The sequence below is a fragment of the Hippocampus zosterae genome, chromosome 18, assembly GCF_025434085.1.
Source record: "Hippocampus zosterae strain Florida chromosome 18, ASM2543408v3, whole genome shotgun sequence".
In the NCBI taxonomy this organism is placed as follows: Eukaryota; Metazoa; Chordata; class Actinopteri; order Syngnathiformes; family Syngnathidae; genus Hippocampus; species Hippocampus zosterae.
Window position 1 is genome coordinate 10,241,906 of NC_067468.1, and position 23,002 is coordinate 10,264,907.

The following is a 23,002-nucleotide window of genomic DNA, read 5'->3' on the forward strand; positions in this document are numbered from 1 at the left end:
TACAACTGCATTGAAAAAAAAAAAGGAAAACGCGAGGGTTATAACACTACTGAGTGCTTTCCACCAGAAAAAAAAACAACAACAAAAACAAGTTTCATACAAAGAGAGAGAGAAAATAATGGAGTTTGTATGTTCTCCCAGTGCATGCGTAGGTTTTCTCCGGGTATTCGGGTTTTCTTCCGCATTCCAAAAACATGCATGGCAAATCGGTGGCACACTCTAAATTGTCCCTAGGGTGTGAATGTGAGTGTGAACGGTTCGTCCATGTGTGTCCTGCGATCGGCTGGCAATCAGTTCAAGGTGTCCTCCGCCTCCTGTCTGAAGACAGCTGGGATGGGCTCCAGCACGACCGTGACCCTCATGAGGATATAGCGGATCAGATAATGACCGGATGGAAGTTATTAAAAAAGAAATAAAAATATGACTTGGTGAACGACTGTATTGAGAAAAAAAACAGCAACAGCAGCACTTCCAAAACTTTTTTCACCAAAACTGATCTCACCAAGACCACATAACCCCAACCCTTACTTTACATGACACTTTGTATAACCATTCACAGCGACACAAAGTGCAGGGCAAGGCGGCAGGCAGGCAGACAACAGGAGACTTGACTCAATAGCTTAAGAAGACATCAAACCCGAGTGCAATGGCATTGTCCTGCGATGGTCCATGGACTTGGCTGACCGATTGTCATGCAAAAGACAAAAAGAGAGTGAGGCCACTCATCAGGACAGCACGCAACACTCTCGGGGTGCTCCAAAGGTGACGGGAGGTGTGTGTGTGTGTGAGTGTGGGGAGGGGTTATCTCCGATCTTTTTTTTTTCCCCCTTTAAAGCAGCTTTTTTCATTTTCAACATGCCTGCTTAGCACAAGTTAAAAGAGACCAAGTTAGACCAAGTGAAATTGAATTCAAAACCCCAAACCGGTTTCATCCCCAAACCGGGATTATCAACTCGAATGCATTTTTTATTTTTATTTTTTGGTTAAAATTTTCCGATACATTTTATTGACAATCCTCAAAATGTCTTGCACACAGGTTTGGTTCTGCTCACCAGCACTACACTCCAGCAGAGTAGATTTGCAAGGCACCGCGAGGACACACGTAGGGTAGTTTCCTCACAGATAATACACCAAAGATGCACACTATGTTAATATTTACAAATGGCTTTGCAAAGTGCGCATATTATTTTTTCGATTCGTCAAACAGGTAAAACTGACAGTAAAACTGCTTGTAATTGTTTGAGCAAAGTTAAGGCTCTAAGTTTGATAGACCCAATATATATCACTTGGCTCGCCGTTTCAACAGCTTTTAACGCATACCGTTCACGTTCCAATACATATAAACGTAGAAAAGATACTCTAAGCAATTTTACGGAGGGCGGGGTGTTGCTTTAGCAAGTAGCTACCCGTATATTTCACCTTCATGGTTTATGCGGTGGCTCGATTAACGCCGCCGACTGAAATCTGTAAGTCACTTTTCAAGCGCTTATGAAACGCTTTCAGGTACGACGTACTGTGAAAATCGACAGCTAAAAGAGCAGGCGTGCCGCGTCGCTCCAAACTTTGGTAATGGAGAGAAAAACTCTTTTGTCCACTGGGGAGGCTTAAATGTAAAGCGGCGGCCCTCCCGTTGAGCGGCAACAAACAAGTCTGATGGCTTTTTGATTTTCTTCCTTAACGGCCGAGCCTTTGACGCCCACTTTCACGGGCCCTCCACCCAAGGCCCGCTTTTCACCTGGCCACCAATGGCTGCCTTCCTTCCACTGTCCACGCGCACAATGGGCCTTGACGGCCCTCGGCACGCGGCTCAATGGGGACAGGAGACTGGACCAACCACCGCCACCCCCGCTCTCCCCCGTCGTCCTCGCGAGCTACCTTTCCGGCCCCCACCCACCACCACCGCCATGCACGCGTCATGTGTATTGCTGGAGGGAATACAGTGGGATGTGGAAAATCAATGAAAACGACAAATCTGTTCAATTTAACAGCTTCAATTCAATGGACATTGTGCTGCTCCTTCTGTTGTGATTTCAACTGGCGGCTGATTTAAGAGACTAAAATTAGCTCCTTTTAAATTGTCCCCCAAAAAATTGTAGACAAATTAACACATTACAACATCAGACAAATATGGCATGACATTTTTTTTCGTAATTTTGTTCTCCATTGTAAAATCAAGGAAATTGTTTTGTTTTTTTACTGGTTTTCATCTCTTTTAATGTAGTACGCGTACAAAATAAAAACATTTTTTTATTCAATGTCTATTTTTTAATTAATCAGATGATTAATTGGTTATCAGAATTGTATTCTGTCAAAAATAAAAAATAAAAATCAGTCCGCACATGTGAGTGTTACTTTTTCCAAATTATTGACCAATTTCAAATCTCAAAAATGGCTTGCTCTATTTGACAATGCAAAGTTGATGGGTGAACACATCTGTTGTTTTTAAAGAAAACATTTTTTAGGGTCACTGTGATTTCTCCTGTGTGAGCATGAAACTTGGGGACTTTCAAATTATGCATTGAAAAAAAATGGATTGAAGCAAGCACTCTTTTTTTCGAAATCTCACCAATTTTTCTACAAATCGACAAAGGTCCCGTGACGCAAAGTCAAAGAGGCTCACCAAGACTGAGGCGGGAGCCAACGAGACATCAAACAAGAGGACGGCGGCACAAAGAGGAAGTGGCTGTTTGCGAGGATACATCTCAAATGACGCGTTGATTTGTTTACTTGTTTGGAGACTCAAAACAAGCGAGCAGATCACAATCGCTGTTGACACTTTGCATTACCGGGTCGACTTTACTGAAACCTTCTCACAACACTTTCATTCTCCTTATTTATGATCCACATATGTAGCCTGGAAGTATTTGTTTTTGATCAATCCGCATGTTTTGCGCCACAATTTCAGCTAAAATATCCGCTGCTTAAAGTGAGATATTGTTCGGTAATTTAATCAGATGGCACTTGCAGTAAAAAAAAAAACATTACAAACACAAAAACGTTAAGAATGCGTCAAACAGGGAATAGTAATATTGGCGTGGTAAAAAGTTTTATTACCGATCCTTTTTCTGCATGTACAAATATCTATAAAAGGTGAACACTTTCACTCTTTTATGTACATTTTTGCAGCAGGAGGTTCACTTTGGGACCGACGAGAGGACAGAGCGGAACAACACAAGAGAGTGAAATTGACCAACGACACATTTATCAATATAATCTGTCCGGCCACCGCCCACTAACTCCCCCCCCCCCACCTTGCCCCCCCCCAAAAATGTCATTCATATGCTTCGCAGTCACTTGGATTGGAAATTCCATTTCCTGCATACAGAGTGGGAGGCAGACGGATTTGCATTGCCATGATTCAAACACGGTACGGTCAAACCATGCAACAGACATCATCAAGTACTTCTTCATATTTGTATGATATGTATATATACATGCGTGTGTGTGTATGCACACACAAATTATATATATATATATTTTTTTTCCCCCTACATTTTAAAATTTTGATGTGCAGCTTATGTGACCAAAAATCAAATCGGCAACGGCGAGGCTAAAATTTCAGAGACGGGATGTGTTAAATATTTCCTGCGCGGAATGCGGTTTAGCCTCAAGTCACGCATGACAAAACAAAGAAGGGCACCTGTTTTTCAGCATATGCGAGCGCATGTCTGTGTGTGTGTGTGTGTGTGTGTGTGTGTGTGTGTCTGGGGCTACGACACACTCCCGCTATCGCGTCGCCGTCTTTGGAAACAGCCAGAGAAATGACGGGGGGAGAGAAATTGCAACGTAAAGAGTTTTAAAATTTAATTTGAGGACAGGATGCTCACAGCAACAACTTAAGGAGGAGCCTTTGTGTTAAAAGACTTAAAATCCACAAAGAACCCGACAATACACAGGGGGGGGGGGTCATAAAAAGCGGGAGGAGGGAGGCATCGAGAAAGCAAGGAAGAATTAGTCAAGGGCCAAAAGCGAGAAACAATACCTTTTTTTTTTGTTTGATTTTTTTTTTCTTTTTAATCATCTCGTCTTCTGGCAGGTTTCCTCCATTTGTCTGCATGCAGTGTGAGTGTTTGCACGTGCGTGTTTAGCATTTCACTTTTGATTCCCCTGATATTGCATGGTGGAGTCGTCAAACAGAGGGTTTTTCACCTCCATCTCGCCAGTCTGTGGAGGAGAGCACACACACACACACACACGAGTGAGTTTTACCGAGTTTGCCAGGGTACACGCTTATCGGCAATCTGACCCAATTTGAGTTTTTTTTCTCACCCTCTCTCGATCCATTGCTGGATGTTTCGAAAAGATTATCACAAATCGAGAGGGATTTTTTATTTTTATTTATCCCAGAAGATCCGCCTGAAAAATGGTTGGGACTGGCGACCGTGAATGTTAAATCTGGGTTTGCCTCCAACCAGAGATAAGCAACTCATCTGTCAATTATTTGGTCAATCTACAGATAATTTTTATTTTAAATTAAAAAAAAAAAGTTTACACCTTTTCATGCACAAATGATAATAAAAAACGTCGATCGTTGTTTTTCAGAGTAAAAGGAGATGTATTGAAAAAAAATGTCTTATTTTGAAAAACACAAGCCGTCTGCTTTTGAGGATGATCGGAGGAGTCGGAAGCCATTTTTGGCGAAGCGGCTGAAACGATGAGGATTTGCACAACTTGAAATTCCACGTTCTCAAAATGATGTGTCGGAGTAGGAAAACAACGATCAATTCATTTGCTCGTCGATTAGCTCTCGGCCATGCCGACCGTGCGCGTGCGCGCTCACCGGTGCAAGTCCGGGACATTCGTACACCGTGAAGTCTCCCCCCTCTTCTTCGTCTGAGGTGATCTCGGAGTCAATGACTTTCTGTTCTGGTTTGTGACTGTGAAAAGCAAAAAGAGCGACGGGGATGTTGTTGAATGCAACAAAGGAAAGATAATGCAAAAAATAAAAAATAAAAACATACTTTCCAATGGAAAGCATCTGCTGTTTTTGGTGCTGATAGTGGTACATTTGAGCACTTTGCGCCAGCGTTTTATCACCAATCTGCAGACAAGGAGGAGGAAGTGTTAATGTGACACGTTCAAAATAGAAGCCGCCTCAGATCGAGTGGCGTCCCCCCCCCCCTAGAAGTGAGGTGAGAAATTGAAACTTTCGGTGAGCGCGCCACGTACCGATTTCCCGGCACCCGCGGCGGCGGTCACACCCGCTCCCCTGAAGGCCGGATAGTCCACCTTCTGAGCCATTCGCGATTCTTTCCGCAACCTGCGGAGGACGACCGCAAGTTACTAACAATTGGCGGGACTGAAAAAAGGCGCAGTGAGGATTTCATGCGGTGGCTCACTTGACGTAGCAGACGGTCGCCATGATCAATGCGACGGTGCCGATCACCACGAACAAGGAGATGACAACTGTAATTAAAAAAAGAAAATGTAAGCGGTGGTTAGTTGGACAAGGGATTGATTGGTGACTTTTTTTTTTTCCTGTGCCGATATCGAATGCCATGAAACTCACTGATGATGATCTTGTCGTCCTTGTGAGCGTTCTGGATGAGCGGGCCGGCTCGACCGTCCACTCGGGTGGGCTGCGGCGTGGACGCGTTGCTCAGACTCGCTCGGACGGAGCCGGCAGCGGTGCCGTTGTGGGGCGGCCGGACGTTGCCCGGCCGGCCCTCTTCGGAGGCGGCCATCTTGCTTCCGCCGTTGGCCGAGAAGACGGCGACTGGAGGTGGCGGAGGAATAAAACGATCGAGTATGAAGACAAACGCCACACGATCCGTTTGGTCGCCGGATAGCAAAAGTGCTTACCTGGAGGTTTCAAATGTGTCTTAGGGGGTTCAATGGCGGACACTTCCTGTTTTTCAATGTAAGAGTGGATGAAATCAATCTCTTCATCCAGGTCTGGGTAGACGGGCGCTTTCGCTAAAAGACAAGAGAAGAATATTTGATTTATTTACATGCAGGTCCCTCAAACGTTACTGGTGGATTCAAAATACTGCCGCTCTCCTCTGAACCAGAGGGAGAGAGAGCTCCTCTGACTCACCGCCACTTGCTGCCGCAGCATTTTAAAGTTCCTTTTATACCCAAGTGAACGACTTTGCGCTTGCCCGACTTTAAACGGATCTATTGAAGATAATGTGACTGCCGGTAAAGAAGATTCGAAAGATTATTTTGGCGCCTTATATTAGATGACACAAGGTCCCTTAGTATTCATTGACCCGATTGGAGTGACAAGACGAGGCGTGTGCCTGTGGCTCTCGTCTCATTTGTTTGTTGACTGGTGGGGAAAACGGCAGACAATACAAAACTGATGTTAACAGCCCTTTAGGCCAGACAGTTAGCCACATTCCTGCGATACAGGACGGGTCTCCGGGGCAACCACAGCCTAGTATATACATGCATGCAAGTGTGCCTGTGTGTGTGTGTGGCCGGGGGAGGAAGCACAGCAGGGGGTCAGGAGCAATCAGCAAAAAAACGTGGCTCATTGGCTCAGTAAATGGGTTACGTTGACAATAGAGCTCAAAGCGGAGCTAATGGCGGCGATCAAAGTGTTCCTGCTATAAAGTCAGCCGGGAATATTCTTAGCATAGCGGAACGGTGAATCGTTTAAAAAAAAAAGAAGGGGTAGCGTAACCTCAATTAGGGTGTTGTAACATTATCTGGTGAACGTATCTGGATCGTTGCATGAATGATTACGTGTATAAGTTTCTCCCCCTGCAGAGGGTCAACCCCGAGGATGAGCTAATGTGTACGCTATGACAATCCCGCACTTTCACCGCCGCCTTTGTTCCAGCCCGACCCCCGCCGCGCTCTTGCCGTTTAGCGCGAGCTGCGGCAGGTGTCTGCGTAGGCGGGTTGCGCCATCTGTAACTAGCAGGTGGCTGGGACATCCAGCGGTGGCTGGATTGGAATGCAGTGTTAGCTCTTCCGGTTTTTATTCGCTTTGCGGTATGATCTACCGTGGTAGGTTTCAGAAATACTCAATGATACACTTGCGGTTCATCATCGGAGGCTACTGTACGAGGTCTGTGGGGAACCAGTGTCACAAATTATATATGTCGACACCCCCGCCCCCGTGCCGAAAAATTCCCTTCAAAACTAACCCACTTTCCCAGCGTTCTCTGTCCCCATTTATCCGCTGCAGTGATAACGTCGCGGTCATCTTGATGTCATCATCTTAAAACATAGGTCACTTCGATCACCCAGGTGAGCTTTGGAAATAAAAATAAAATAAAATAAAACAATCACATGGAGCCATGTCAGGTGAAGAGGGAGTTTACGTCAGCAAGGCAAGGCGCTTCGTGGCCAGGAAGCGTCAGATGCTTGTGGGCAGGTGTGTGTCGTGTTGAAGATTAGAAAAGTGCAAATAGCAGTAAGTGGCATACTGTACATGTGGGCCGCATATGAAGGTGCCATTTGTGGGGGATAAGTGACATCATCATTAAAAAAATAATAATAATTAAAGGAGGGATTGAGTGTAGGTGTGCCGTTGGCCACGCGCTACTTGGGTATGCACACTTTGGGTCACATAAGAGCATGTTGTCACTAGCTCGATAATGAGCCGTAACCCCTTGTGAGTGGCCTCCGGAGGGTAGTGGTGGGGGGGGGGGGGTCTGGCTTCTCCAAACAAACAGTAAACTGCTCACCAGAAGAGCCACTGACACGCATGTGTTCCGTTATCTTTTCCCACTCAAAAAACAATCACTTCCACCTGCGCAACCTTGAATGCACATGTATCCCGCCGACTCCCCCGGCACACACACACTTTTTACTTCCTTCTTGTTTCTTACTCGTACATCTCGAGCAAAGGGGTGGGGAACCTCTTTTTCCCCACCAAAGGTTATATTAAATGCATGAAAAAAAAATTGAGCTTTCCTATTCTACAATTTCTCTGTAGTTTAATTCAAATAATTAAACTCATCCATTACATAGTTTCATTACACACAGAGGGAAATATAATTGTTTTCCCTTTCATCATTCTAAGGATTACACAGTCATTTATATTTAATGGAAACCCCAAATTCACCATCTCAAGAGATTATGTTACCGTTTTACGCAAACAAATTAAAATGAATTTTGGAATAGAAATTAAATAGGAATTAGTCTGCTGAAGAACACACACACACGCACACGCACACACAGTATGTATGCTTGTCTCCAAGTCAATAAAGGAGCTCTTGGTAGTTTATAGGGGAACTCTGCTGCCCTCTTGTGGGCATTCAGAAGACTGCAGCCATACTCAAAGACAGTACAGTATAGCAAATCCAGGGCAGTACTGCGAGGAGATCTCTAATTGACGTGCTCTTTTCTCTTCTTCACTTGTGCTTTAATGAGAAGGTCGACAAATGGTCGAAAGGGAAGTTAAGAAAGCAAAAAAAGGTCACAGACCTGAATGTTAACTTCGTGAGCTTTCACTATTGGGAGAGACAAATGACAACACTGAAACTATAAAATCAAATCCTATTTGGACTCATTAAATGTCCAGAAAATAATTGATTCAGAATGATTTCCCCCCCCCCCCCCCGAGTATTCCTTTTAACAAATGAACACCAGATGTCATTTTTGAAAAATGCTAATCGCGACAACGCATTTCTGCATGTTTCTTTGTGACGTCTCCATGTTCACTTGTACATGATGCGACAGCTTAACAGAACGAGGCTTTGCAAAAGAAGGAGGAAAAAAAAAAAGAGGCGTAACTGGTCAGCTGCTCGAATGTGATACAAAGCAGCCCTGCCCTTAGCACATCTACCTTTACTGGATATGAAGTACGAAGACAGCTTGCAGGCACGGAGACGACGTGTTTGCTGATGGAAGGCCACTCCTGCATGTCAAATACGCGCTGGTTTAACTTTTAGCGAGTGCTGTCCTACCTCCCCTGTGCCGTACTTGCTTCTTAGACTATCTTGTCGAAAGGAGATTCACTTCTCTGTGGTTTTGCCACCAATAATTTGCGCCAAATTTCTACCGTACGCTCTCCTACTGCATTGCCATCTGAATTATTAATCCTCAAACACGCGCACGAGCGCCTCCTAGGTGACCAACGCACGCGCAGTGATCGGTGACACATTTCAATTTTCTGCAATTTACGCCGAATGAGAGTAGAAAAAAAACATTGATTTTTTGCAGCGTGGCTCTTTCCTAAAACGACATCAGATTTAATCGAGTGAGAGCGAGATCTACGACGCCAAAGCGATTTAAATCGCCAGAGTGCGGGGGCGGTGCACGTGTTTGTTGCAGCAGCAGAAGCAAGGGGAAGGGCCAGATTAAAAAAAGCCCTGAGAGGATCACATGACACTGCGCCATATTTGCCAGAAACACGAAAGATAGGCCATGGCGGCCGAACGAGCGGGATCACGGGGATGCAGAGAGCAGACAAGAGACATACGAGACAGTGACAGACAGAGGGAATAAAGCCATCAAGCCAAGATGGATCAGCAAGGGGGGGGGGGGGGAATCAATAGGCGATCCAACAGGAGAGAGCTTGGCTGAGAGGAAGGAAGCTCTGTGCGATAACATTCAAAATAGATAGCAGCCGTGGAAGAAAACAAACGTATTATTTATCTTGGCTCAATTATTTTTAATTAATACAACCCGCCCCACCCCCCAAATTGCAGTTCACAATTTATTAACTCACTGAACGTACTTTTTCTGCTCTTTCTGTGATCCTTTAGGTCGCCACAAGATGCCGCCAAAGTTCTGGCTAAATAGGAAAGTAGTAATAGGGCCGTCAAGTGTAGCAATATTTCGTGGTGGCCATGTTTTGCCTGGGTTGTTAGCAGAGAGCTTTAAGTGTCTTCGGCGCATGTTTAATTTTTTATTCTTTCAAAATGACAGCTGTGAAAACTATTTTTGTGGCCAACTTTTACCCTACCATGATGTCCTTTTCAGTTGACAGTAAATGGCAAAATGGCCGACCCCGTTGCTTAGCTGCTTCATTTGTATCCCACGAGCACAATATTGATCAGAATGTTATCAGGGGCGTATAGAATATATTAATGGAAAAAAAATGATTGTCTGGACTTCTCCCTTTGGAAAACAACAAAACGAAGAATCTATCCAAGTCAATGTTTATTTAAAAGCTAAGGCACTGGCTTTTGTATACTCCTCTAGCTTCAGCACTAATGAGGTTTGCCTTAAGGTGTGTCTGCTTGAGCAGAAATAACTGCAGCTCATCACGGTTCCTTCCTGAAAAATGTTATGACTGAGTAATGAGAAAGCTCTGTGCAATCTGAAAATGTCAAGCTAGTCTCTGGTGGGAAGCAGACATATTGCCGGGACAGAGACGCCATTTGAGTCGGGCTAATCGTGCTCTTACCTGAATCTTGCTTCCTGCCATTGGTCGGCTTAGCATGTGCATCGAGTTAAAAACGGGGCTTCCTTTCAAAATGAAAAGTTGCATTTTTACGGCGCCGAAGCTATCGTGGGTAATTTTTACCCAGTGAGTAATTGGATCAAAGTAGATTCTATTGGTTTGAAAATAACACCAATACACAAAACCATAAAATGGATGCGACGTACAGATATTACTTTTGCCCATTTGTGAGGCCAGTTGGGTGTTGTTGGCTCAGGTTAGCGGCTAGCTGTTACCTAGCTAAATGTCACGTCTAACCGTCGTGGGCCATGGAAGCAAGCGCATGAATTTGCTCACGATGTTATTTTTTTGTTCATTTAAGTGACTTTGATAGCCCTTAACCACGTGTGTGTGTGTGTGTGTGTGTGTGAGGGAGGGGGGGGGCTTACAATAGTGCTACGCTAAATAAAACAAGCTAAAGATGTTGATGTTGCCTTGTGTCGGCAGTCTTAAACGTTGTACTTTTTTTTCTTGGTTTTTTTTTTGGGTGTGAAATAACCCCTAAAAGGAAATGATCTGCCTTTTACACACTCTTCCGTCCTGGCTGCACGGAGTGGTGCATGCACCCACACTCACAAAACCTTTGTTAGCCAATGAATCGTTTCAGCCCGACTGTGCTCAAAAGGGAATCACCAAATCTACGTGGGGCGACATTCGTGTCTTCATACCGTGGTGACGATATCTCTTTTTGATCACGCAGCGACCCATCTCATCCTCCACCAGAACGGAGAGGCACGGGCCACAGGTGGTGAAGCCAGGCCGGCACAGGTAGCGTCCCTGTTTGGCACAGTCGATGTGGTGAGGGCAGGTTCTTCTGGCTGAAAGAGATGCCGGCACGCTTGATCAGAATGTGGCACGCATGAAATGTTGTGTGATGAATTCAATATTGCGTTGAGGTTCGACTGCGGTGAATCCTGTCTGCTCACATTCTAAGAGCGTTTATGTGAGTGCCATGTCAGAAATTCACTGAGGTTTAAAGTGATGTTATCAAAGTTTCTTGAGAAGTGAGGTTGAGTGGCGGAGGAAAGATTGAATCATATTTTATTTATTGTGAAAACTAATAGTGGATCAACTTAAATCGTATCCAAAGTCTAATCTTGATTTCTACTTGAACCTATTTGCCCCAGTTTGACACCAGCACTGCTTACATACCTCTTATCAATCTACACCACTGACCCATAAACACCCTTGCATAAACACAACCTCGGAAGCGGGTCAGAGCGATGCGGCGGGTGCGTTGCGTAAATTGCGAACCATACCGCTTCGCACCAATGCGGTGGCAAACGGTACTCAGGACCGCTGTAATACATCTCAAAAGCAACGGTTGTGCACGTCCTCCCGGTGAGGGTACAGTGCTGTTTTAAGATTCAATATTTGGGGAAAAGACAATTCAACTTTATGGTGTGTGTATAGAGATATATATTTTAATGGTAACAGAGTCCACCTCTTTCTCCTCTCCTTTATGTAAGGGGAGAGTATTAGTCATAACTGGAGCTGCAGGAGAGATTCAAGTGACCTCCATGGCAACAAGGCTTGCGATATGAGGGAAGATGTGAGATACTCAAGGAGCAGATGTGCCGAGGGGGGAGCGAGGTACATGAGACGGAGCGAACACACAAGAATGATGCCTTTATTTTATTAGCCAGTATGATGATGGATTTGTGAGGGGTGGGGGGTTGGGGGGGTTGTGTGGCAAAGTGGGCCATCCGGTTAAAATTGAGCGGGCGGTGTAAAAATGATGTAGTTCTACTTATGAATCATGTTATGATTCATAAGTGAAGCCTTTTTGGGTGCACATGAGCCAAGTTGTAAAAGAACAAAATAGAAAATGATATTTGTAGGCCTTCCTGTTGATAAAACAGTGACACGTGTCATATCCACGGCCCGAATTTATGCAACTATGGCAGTTCCTTAAAAAATAATAATCATAAAATTATCCACTCTCTACAATTTACAATGTGATTTAAAACAATACTGAATGAAATTTGTCATTTACTGAAGAGGATACAACTCCAAATAGTGAATATTAATAGCGACACTCTAGGACAGTTTGTTTTGGTTTTCAATGTTCAGCTGCCTGTTCAGTTTGTGCATTCGGTCAGCAGGAAAAATGTTATTGACGTATTGACAGCTTTTGTTTAAACATCTTGGAGCGACGTGGCAGCCTTCTAAATGTTCTTTGAAAGCTTGTTCGATGGTGGATGAGGGTGTGTCACCTGCCTCTGCTTTGTGGGTATAATAGATTGAATTTGGAAAAAAAAAATTGTCCAGCCTCTTGCTCCTCATTATCGCTTTGATTAACATCTCCCTTATTTTAGCCCCCCCCCCCACACACACACAACCCCCACCACCATCTAGCATCACAGCATCTAATATTAGCTGCTTACTTCCTGCTCCTGACAGGTTCGTTTTAACTTGAACCTGCTGATTTCCTTCAATGCCATAACCCAGGGGTCCCCAAACTATGGTCCGCGGGCACATTTGACCCGGCCCTCTAACCCTCCTGTTGTCCTCGGGTCAAAATGACCCGTCACTGTGTTAAAAACGCCCCAAAATAAACCCTAAATGATAATTTTTTTAACTTGAAATTTTATGACTTTTCCTAGATTGTCCCCAACTGCAGAAAAATTGAAATGTTGTTTTTATAATAATAATAATAATACATTTTATTTATAAGCGCCTTTCAAGACACCCAAGGACACTTAATTCACATTTCCATGGAAGCTGTACAAAAAAAAGTACAAAGGTGGTCTTCGGGGCAAAATGACCCATGACGCAAATAGGGTTGAAATCAAGGTCACAAGGTTATTTACACACCATAGAATTCATTCATTCATTCATTCATTCATTCATCTTCCGAGCCGCTTGATCCTCACTAGGGTCGCGGGGGGTGCTGGAGCCTATCCCAGCTGTCTCCGGGCAGTAGGCGGGGGACACCCTGAATCGGTTGCCAGCCAATCGCAGACACCATAGAATGTTTCAGTGTTTTAGTTGTGTCTCCGATCGATTAGTAGAACACGTGAACAAGACGGTAGCAGACATAAACAAGTTAAGATAGGTGGCGCTCTCGTAGATGGCAGAACTCTTTTTGTGGATTTCAAGGGGCTATAAAGAGAGAGAGTTGTTGAGTTATTATTTATTTCCTGTTTTTTTTCTGTGAAGAACTCAGAGAGGCTTATTTAGTTATTATTTATTTCATTAATAGTGTTATTTGTTTCCTGACTTTTTTTCTGTAAAGAACCTGGAAAGGGTTATTTGGTTATGTGTGGCCTTCTGGGAAACAATAAATGTTTTAAGCTCCCCTACGATTGTTGATGTTACAAACTGACACCGGCCCCCCATCAGAGAAGGGAAAAGTTATGTGGCCCTCACAGGAAAAAGTTTGGGGACCCCTCCCATAACCTCATCTAGAAAGGCTGTTAGCACAAAAACAGACGACCACTGAGGTTGTGACATATAAAAACAGATAGAATGCGTGAGTTTGTCATGTCTCCTACAGAGATCCAAAAGCCGGGGGATGACTCATACTGCTATTTTGGGATCTGTTCTAAAAAAAGGCTGAACAAGAAAAAGATGAGCTCAATTAGACTTCGGCTGGGACTGCAAATCGGAGTCCAATCAAAAGCAAAACCCGGCCTTAAGATTTTTTTTGTAGTCAACGATAACAGTGATAAAAGGTGAGCCATAGTCAATAAATTGACATCACTTAGATTTTTTTTTCCGGCACCCGAGAGCAATCCCCAACCTTTTCTGCAGCATTGACCCGTTTCACATCAACCTAGTTCAGGGGAACCGACAAAAATAAAGCGCAAAATGAATACAGTTGTTGTCATTAACCCTTTCAGGGACAGCAGTTACAACAGTGGACAGCTTATTGCGTTATGAGGTTACAAAGTGCACGAAAGGGTAAATGGGAGCCCCGTGCTTCAAAATAGGGAGGGTGGAAATGCAGAAAATCCACTTCCTGTCAAAATGGCTAAAGGTCACATCTTGGAATCCAACAAGGATACTCGGGTATCATCACAGGCAAATGAGAGACTTAAACATGTCCAAAGTACTCCGGAGTTTCTTCTGAGCAGTTCAATGTTCTGCCTTGTACTCAAAGGAAACTCCTCAAAGTTCTTCGGAGAGGAGACAGGTTTTCCAGTCTGCGTGTTCATGACATCACTGTCCTGTCCTGAGGACAACCGCATCAGGCACCACGGGTCATTATGGACATTCACCACCGCAACGGCAGCACTAAAAGGTTCAAAAACAAGCTTTTATCCCTCCGGCCATTCAGTCCACAGACACTCAACAACCCAAACAATACCATCAAGTATCAATTTGACAATAAAGCATCTTCATAAACGCTTTCAAAGACGGCTCAGTGTAAAAAGTCAGGAGCTTTTTCGATTTCCTGTAACGCACAAATGCTGCGGCTGGGGGGGGGGGGGGGGAGTCCCGTTTGCCATCAGATTCGTTTTTCAATCGACTGTGTTATATTGATGGCGTTTTTCAAATAAATACCGACTTTATTTATGACTTAACTGCACTGGTGGTGTAAATGCCATGTTCCATTTTTGATACCAATTCAGGTCAAACATACGGCCCGCAGGCCAGGACCGGCCCCCTAGGAGGTTCGATTAGGCCCGCAGGATAATTTAAAAGTGAAAAATTACATAAAAGACACGGAATGAATATTTTTAATAAGCTGCAATTCGTGGATCATCCGCTAGAGGAACACTATTTTGATCAGAGTACAAGACAACGTTGTTTTGATCAGAGAAGAAGACAACAGCAGTCTCGGTCTGTCACTGAGACAGACCCAACACAGCAGTAAAAGCCAGCTACCGAATGAAATAGCATTCGCATCAAAGCCGTATTCCGACAGTGACTTTGTTAAACGATGCATGAAGGCGGCTGAACTTGTACGTCCCGAGAAATGACAAGCTTTTGCCAACAAAGGAAATAAATGATATTTTGGTTATTTATAGCGCAGTATGGGATAATTTTAATGGTCCGGCCCACTTGACATCTACAGAGGCCGTATGTGGCCTGATCTACATGTTGGTTTTGAATCATCACGGAGTGGGGGGGGACTCATCATGTGTGATGTTACTTCAAACAAACTGCACGTTGTAATAACGCCGTTGAAATCCCAGCAGTGCCAGTCAATGAGTTCATGCGAAGGATCATATCGTAGCCACCTGATCATTCTTCAAAAGCAAGCATATGTGTGCAAACAGTAAGCAGCTGCATATGCGTTGCCACGGAAGCACAAGGTGGGGTGGGGGGGTAGTGAGCGATTGAGAGCGGCGAAACGGCCCCTGATAGGAACCGCCTTGCTCTTGACGACGAGTGCACGCGGTCGTCAGGGCTCTCGATGCAGTTGGCCTTACAAAGACACCGCAGCGACGGGGAATGTCAGGTCGACATTTGAGGCCCCCACCCCTTTGTCGACCGACTTGCTACTCTGTGCTCGAGTGTACAAAGCAAGTTGAGGGCGCTATGTGATGGAGGAAAAGCAAACAATCAGTAATGGGTGGAAGGGATGAAGAGCAAATGGAAGGAAAAAAACAAACATAAGAAAAAAAAAACAAGGATGCCATTCCGCACCATTCCGGCTGATTAGGAGAGTGTGGCAAAAAAAAACATTATGCAAGCCTCACTCCAGCGTCCTCATTCTCAGTGAGAAAAATGTCGACTTCTCCATCTGCTGCTTGTTGCCAGGCTTCACTCAAAAAGACCAACGGGCCTTCTAACACTGCCGAGGAAACACTGCGGTCGCCTTTGCGTCAGTTTGATTCCGTTTCCTCCGAGTTGTACGCCGACGTCACATCAAATGCAACCGAGCGAAGGCGGGAGCGCGGTAGGAAATGAGCTGAGTGGGTCGTATACTCCTATTGTGTGGATTTCCTGGCGCACTGATGGCATCCAGGAAGTGAGCAGAACATTCCTCATCAAGTGGAACGCACCCGGCACTTGATTTGTGCACACGGCGTTTATCTACCACTCCCCCCCCCCCCGATCCCCCGAGCATACAAAACGGGAGCACGGTTGGCGAACCTCGCACGTCTTTCATTCTCTCCGGGGAGCTAATTACGAGATGCATTTAAAGACTGGGTAATATATGACATTGAAATCAAAACAGGATGTGAAAGGATATTTTCTGGAATGATTCCAAGCAAAAATACGACGCTTAGAAATGACCGCGATCCACACGCATAAATGTTTTTCAACAAAATAAGTCAGTTCTAATGTTAAGATTCCTCGTAATAAAGATCAATTTAAATAATCTAACATTGCTTGAAAAAAAAAGTTACAGCTTTAACGATGTTGAAAAATCTGGTAATCCTTTTATCCCACGTTCAGATGTCCCCCCCCCCTCCAAAAAAAAAAAGACTGGGTTGCTACGAATCCAACGTATTAAAAAAAAGTGAAATTCGGCACAGGATGATTTCAAAAGAAAAAATAAGAAAAAAAAGTGATAAATGCTGCAACGCTCTCTATATGTTACTAGTGAATGAGAGGCATTTTCCAATTTGCAATTTTTTTTTACAGATTTCAAACTGACGCAGAACAGATTTCAAGGACTATGATTTCCTCTTGTCAGAAATGTTAACCTGTGAGAAAAAAAAATATGAGTATTTTCCAGCCACATTGAGTTGTTTTTTTCTGCTGACTTTTGCCATCTATTTTTGGCCCGCCAGCTTATTTCATGCCTCGCAGTTTTTAACCACGACGCGGAAAATGTTACCCAAACGCCCCAGAAAGCGTGCCCTCTCAGAAATGCGACAACCTACATGGAAAGTACGTGTCTTATCAGCGTTGGTTCACGGACATTCGCCAAGGCGTTTCTTTCCCACGCTTCGACGAAACCAACCGAATGCAGGCAGGCGCTCGGTGGAAAACGCTCATGACTTAACATCTAGTAGAAAAAAAAAACGCACACGACTTCAGCATACAGGGGTGCGGATTTTTGCTATCAAACTGCATAATGTTAAAAAAAATAAAATAAAAAAAACTAAAATTGATTTAACTAATTCACTCCCAAAGACGTTTTTAAACGTCTTTTCAGACTCGGTCTAGAATTGGCTGGCACCGAATGAGTTTTAAGTGAGTGATTTGCTGTTTTGTGCCGCAGCACGGTCCTACCACTCATTATGTCAGACAAGTGTAACCATTACAACAGAGGATAATTACTGTGCCATTATCATTCGAGTGAAGCGAAGCAGCAGCGGCGGCAAACACCCCGTGGCCACAACCTCCCACCCCCTCCACCCACCGTAGCAGACAGAACAAAGGGCTGACACAATGGCAGCACGTAGGTGGCCTTGATATATTCGATTCTATTTTCGGCCTAACTGGTTAACGAGACAAAAATCATTTTATTGAGTCTTCCACAATGGAAATTTCATAAAATGCCGAGTTGATTCTGTTTGTGTCCATTCCAAACGGAACCGCTGGTGCACTTGCTGCTTGCGTTGAGATCATTGCGAGCGTGACTTTCTCATGGGCCAACACACTTTGAAGTGTAGAAAGCAAGGTGAGGAAGAGAAGTGTGGGAAGGGGTTTGAAAGAAGGGCTTAAAAAGAATCCTCGGCTCACCCACCTCATTTTTTTTTTCGCGAGTTGCAACAACAAAGAGCACAATGAGGAAGATCAATACTATTGATGAGCGTTTCCTGGTTGCCTTTTGGCATGGTGACTGATCTGTTGGTAATCCCTCACAAACTACCCGCTAGGCATATTTGTGTGAAAACAATGAGCTGAAAAACAACATCTCAAAATAAACTGGTCTGGGCGACACGGTAAAGTAACACCCTGTACGATTTTCCCCAAAAGACGAGGCGATTTGTGAAGCGTTGCTGATCCGCTGCTTTGTTCCTCATTCCTGTTCAAAACGCCACGTGGTGTTGCGTAACGCGTCAAAAAGAATCCGTCGCCCGTTCTGACACTGGAACATCTATAAATGTCCATCTGTTTTAGGAGCTGAATCTTACTCATCATAAAGGTAGGATCAAGTAAAAAGCAAAAAAAAAAAGCTTAATTTATGAGATCATACCATTTTCTTTGCCGTTGCTGTGCTTTTCGTGTATTTGCTAGCCAACAGCCAATCAGAGCCTTTTGGATACTGCGATTAATGACCCATTCATTCAAATCTGTTCATTCCTCTCAATTCCAAATGTTGCTTTTGACTTGGGTTTGTTCCCATTTATATATTAAAATGTTGCACAAGGTTCCGAATATGTGCGCCTTATATTCAAGGAAACCATGATTGTGGACGGTATGATAAACAAGGCCCTCTCAGCCGTGTTGCTTGGTTTCGATGGTGTGGAAATTACGGATGGATGCCCCCGAATGCAAAAATCAAATATTCTACTCTAAAGACAGATTCGAGACATGACTCCTAACAATCTCTAGCTACCTCGTACCTCTACCACGGATGGTGACTGGTTCCGTTTGCAGTCTCGATTGTAAATGGATGACCGGGTTTGAAATTCCAAAAGCATTTCTCAGAAGACCTTCTTTCCCCAAAATACTTTATACTCCTTGAATACAAACCGACACACTACATATGACAACTATACAACATTTAATGAGACAACCGAGATCCTAGCAAATAATTTTCGAATTTTAGAATCAACCCGAATTAGTCATGCATGCAGCAAACCAAACCTCTAGAGCAGTGGTTCTTAACCTGGGTTCGATCAAACCCAAGGGGCTCGGTGAAAGGGTCTCAGGGGTTCGACAAAGGCACACCCGACTCAACGTGTTCTGGTTCTTTTTGTGCACATTTTGTTTTTAACATATACTTATGTCTTGAAATTTTATTGAGTGTTTTTTTCTGTTTTTAATAGATGTGTTTTTTTAATGTCTTAAATTTGTAATTTTTTTTAAATCAGTTTTATTTTTCACCAATAAGATAAGAAAACCTTTATTTGTCTCACAATGGAGAAATTCCAAATTTACAGCAGCAAAATTATGAAAGGGATAATGAAAAAAATAATAATGAAGGCTTCGGCAAATGTGCACAAGAACTGGTTGGGTTCTGTACCTCTAACAAGGTTAACAACCGCTGCTCTAGAGGAACATTCTGGGTGAAATCCGGGATATCATTAACTAGCAATTATTCACCAGATGGCTTCCATACGGCAACTATGATTCTTTTTTTTAGGACCATGCAGTGCAGGCTTGCTATGAATGCATTCAACCCCACGGCCAATTTTCAATATGTAGCACAATGGCGCTCCATCAATGCAAAAGAAGTGAATCATTCGGAGCCAGTAATTGACTCGGTGCTCTTCATTTAGCCGAGCGGCGGTGCGGAAGTGGCCTTCCACCTGCCTGTTCTCGTCTCCCATTCACCAGCGAAACATAGATGACTAATTCTGGCACGGGGGCACGGGATGAGATTAAAAAAAAAATAAAGACACACATCACGGGGAACATTCACTATGAGCGAATGGCGACAGTGTGAATTCTTATTCCCTGTGCAAGGAGGAGTTTGCAAATAATAATCATCAATAGTACTGTATTTTCACGACCATATGGCGCACTTAAAAGTCTTAAATTTTCTCCAAAATGGACGGGGCGGGGCGCCTTGAGAGGATTCAAGACCAACTGCTCCATCGTGGTTGGTGTTTTTATTGTTTTGAAACGGCGCCATCTATCCATCTGGGCAGGGACGACCATGGTGCGGCAACATCGGGGGTATTACAAGGAAAAGCTGGGCATCTTCCGCTCCTACTCCAGTCAAAAGTTGTTCTGCATTAAATAAAGACGCTTTCTTGGCGATTTCAAACTTTTGTTCTGTCGCGCTGCCAACCTCACTTGGCTTCCATTACCGACTGTTCTCTCAACCAAGCTCCAATTTTCCTAGTTCACCCATTTGGGCTACGGCAAGTGATGAGGGACAAAACATACTTTGCAAAGTTGAAATACAACAAAAAGCTTGTCGACAAATACATCCTGCCCAACCACATTACGACCATAGACGAAGTGCCGCTCACTTTCGACATGCCAGTGAACGACAGTGTCAAGAAGAAGGGGACCAGCACGCTAGCGATACGCACAGCAGAGCGAGGGAAGTTGACATTTCTGCTTGGTTGCCACGGTACTGGCAACTGAAAAGTTTCTAGCCGGAGTCATCGTTGAGGCCAATTAAAAACGATGGATGGTCGAGGAGAAAATGAGAGAGTGGCTGAGTGAGGTGTACGTTAAGAGAGCGGATGTTTTGATCCACGCGTCACCGGCCTTGTTGATCCCTGACTCCATACATGGCCATCTCACAGTCGCTGCGATAAAACGAGTGCAGCAACATGAACTCGGAGCTTGCCATCATTCCGGGGTGGGGGGATGGGGGGGGGGGTGACAAAGGGACTTCAACTGTTGTGACATTGGTGGAAACCGTACAATGTAGTCATGATGATGTGTCATCGTTTGCTACATTAGCTCCCCCTGACGATAATGTGACTGGCTGTATTTCACAATTGCTCGTTTCACATGAAAAGGGTGTTGTTTCATTTACCATTACCCCACCCGTCATCCGTGTTGCCACATAACCGAATCTAACCACAGCACCCATCACATTTGCTAGAAGAAATCATTTCAAATACATTTAAAACAACAGCCGGTCAACATTTAGGTAGATATGGATGTGTTTGAATATATACAAATGTGCCCATTCACATTGACGAAAACGTGTTCTTTCTCTTCAGAGAGGGAACACGTGGAGCACTGAAAATGACGTTTGACTGTCCAGCTGTTGCTGCTCTCACATGGTTATCGTGCTGTAAGAGTTAGGAGCGGATTATCCAGCCCCGGCAGCATTAGTTACAACCCATCTGAAGTATACTGCAGTGGGCAATATAAAGGCGCTGAGGAGCAATTCATCAGGCCCTCCACGCAATTCTTACAAGCCAATGAACGTCACGAAGAGAGCGGAACGAGCTAGCATATCCGTTTATTTTGAAGCTATGAAATGCCCATATTTCGATCGTAATAGCAAAATAAATAAAGAAATAAAAAGCTGAAAGAAGAATGTCTCATCTTTCGTTTGGAAAGCTGCTCGATACTTCTTTTTGTTTATTTTAAATTGTCTAAATCCTCAGAATTTAAGCCTCAACAGTAAATATTCTCCAATTTCTGTAGTCCTCCACGAAAGCAGATTGATTACCTTTGTTGTGAATCAAAATAAAACATTTGGTTTTGCTGTGGAAAACAACAAGCAACATTTTTGCCCATTTTATGACGTGTTACAGACCAAACCAGTGAGGGAATCATAATTCACTGAACACAGAGATGTCATTTAAAATGTTCTTTTTTTTCCAGAAATAATCAACAGATTAATCGTTAATTAAAATAATCGTTAGTTTAAGCCCGGCATGTTTGTGTTGAGTAATTCAAATACTGAAAACAGTTGTTTGAGTAACATGGGTTCAGGATTGTGTACATGCTACATCCTTCAAAATGTTCTCATTACTGCTCTGTATATTTTTTCTGACTTTTGTTTTGTGGCGTGCTGTGAATTTTTTTTTCAAATGTTAACCATGTGGCTAGGCACAATAAAGGGTAGAGAAGCACTGCGTAGTAATTAAGATATTTAACTACAATAATTGTGGTGCAGTTGTGTTAGGGTTGCAACAGGGGAAATGCTGACTAGGAAAGAAACGAAGACATGTTCTTGGCTTTTTTTCCCTCGCTGCTTATTACTACCTGCTCACTCAACCTGCACAAAAGGAAAACGACAGGCGACCACGTCGACAGGACAAGGCGAAAAAGCGTGGGACGAAGAAAATAGTCGCTTGGTTCTAATGTTTTGGGTGTTTTAAACGTCTCCATTTTGACGCAAAGCTGTGTCTGCCTGACAGGTGCCAGGAGCTCGTCCATTAAAGATGCCCCTCAGATGACGCACGTAGACGCGACAAATTGGTTCGGAAAACAACAAAACAAAAACAAGCATACAGTCGATGAATAGATACCATAAGGTGGATATTTTTTTAGCTAAACGTGGCTGTGTGCGTGTCGGGTTTACCTGGAAGGCTAGCAGCGGAGCGGAAGACGCAGAGCACGACCGCGGCCAGAAGCAGCGTCGAGGCCCGGCGTTGGTGTTCGCTGCGCGGGCTGGAGAGCGGCAGCATCGTCGCTGGGGGCGCAGGTGGTGATGGTAGTCTTGTCGGGAACGGAGAACCGCGGACGGGGATTTTGTAGTCATTCCCCCATCCTTTTTGGGGTTTGATGTCGCCGTGTAGTTCGTTTTAAAGAGCTCTCTTCAGTGCTATGGGACAGCGATGGAGCAGGTCGTCTAGCCGGCTCGCAGTGCACGGTAATCCGCGACAGTGCTAAAGATAGCGGGGCTTCAGGGGAGGAAAAGGAGGTGGGGGTGTGAGGCTGACAGCCTGCTTGCGTATGAGCTTTGGAAGTGATGCCTTCAGGCTCGCCTGGGAAACTACCAAGCGTTACCTGGACACATATTTTACATATGAAAACAAAACATCGAACTGCACCTCACTAATCAAAAACTAACCCAAAAGGTGAACCGTTCCACCGAATCGGCGCCAGCAAATAAAATGTAGACGTGAACGCTAAACTATCAACAACAACAACAAATAGTTTTAATAGCAAAGTGTTTTGTACATTGCATATTAATCTAAACTACATTGAACACTGGGA

The 23,002-nt window shown here is 44.1% G+C and overlaps 1 protein-coding gene across 1 annotated transcript; it reads right to left on the bottom strand.

Annotated features, from left to right (window-relative positions):
• Positions 1-3,029: 3,029 nt before the first annotated feature.
• npdc1a (neural proliferation, differentiation and control, 1a) lies at positions 3,030-22,749 on the bottom strand. Its single transcript, XM_052050830.1, has 9 exons — positions 22,365-22,749; positions 11,014-11,163; positions 5,803-5,916; positions 5,510-5,716; positions 5,340-5,406; positions 5,170-5,260; positions 4,962-5,041; positions 4,781-4,877; positions 3,030-4,164 (listed from the first exon to the last, which is right to left on the bottom strand). The coding sequence occupies exons 1-9, from the start codon at positions 22,468-22,470 to the stop codon at positions 4,093-4,095; spliced, it is 984 nt and encodes a 327-aa protein (XP_051906790.1). The 5' UTR covers positions 22,471-22,749; the 3' UTR covers positions 3,030-4,092.
• Between the last annotated feature and the right edge of the window lie 253 nt (positions 22,750-23,002).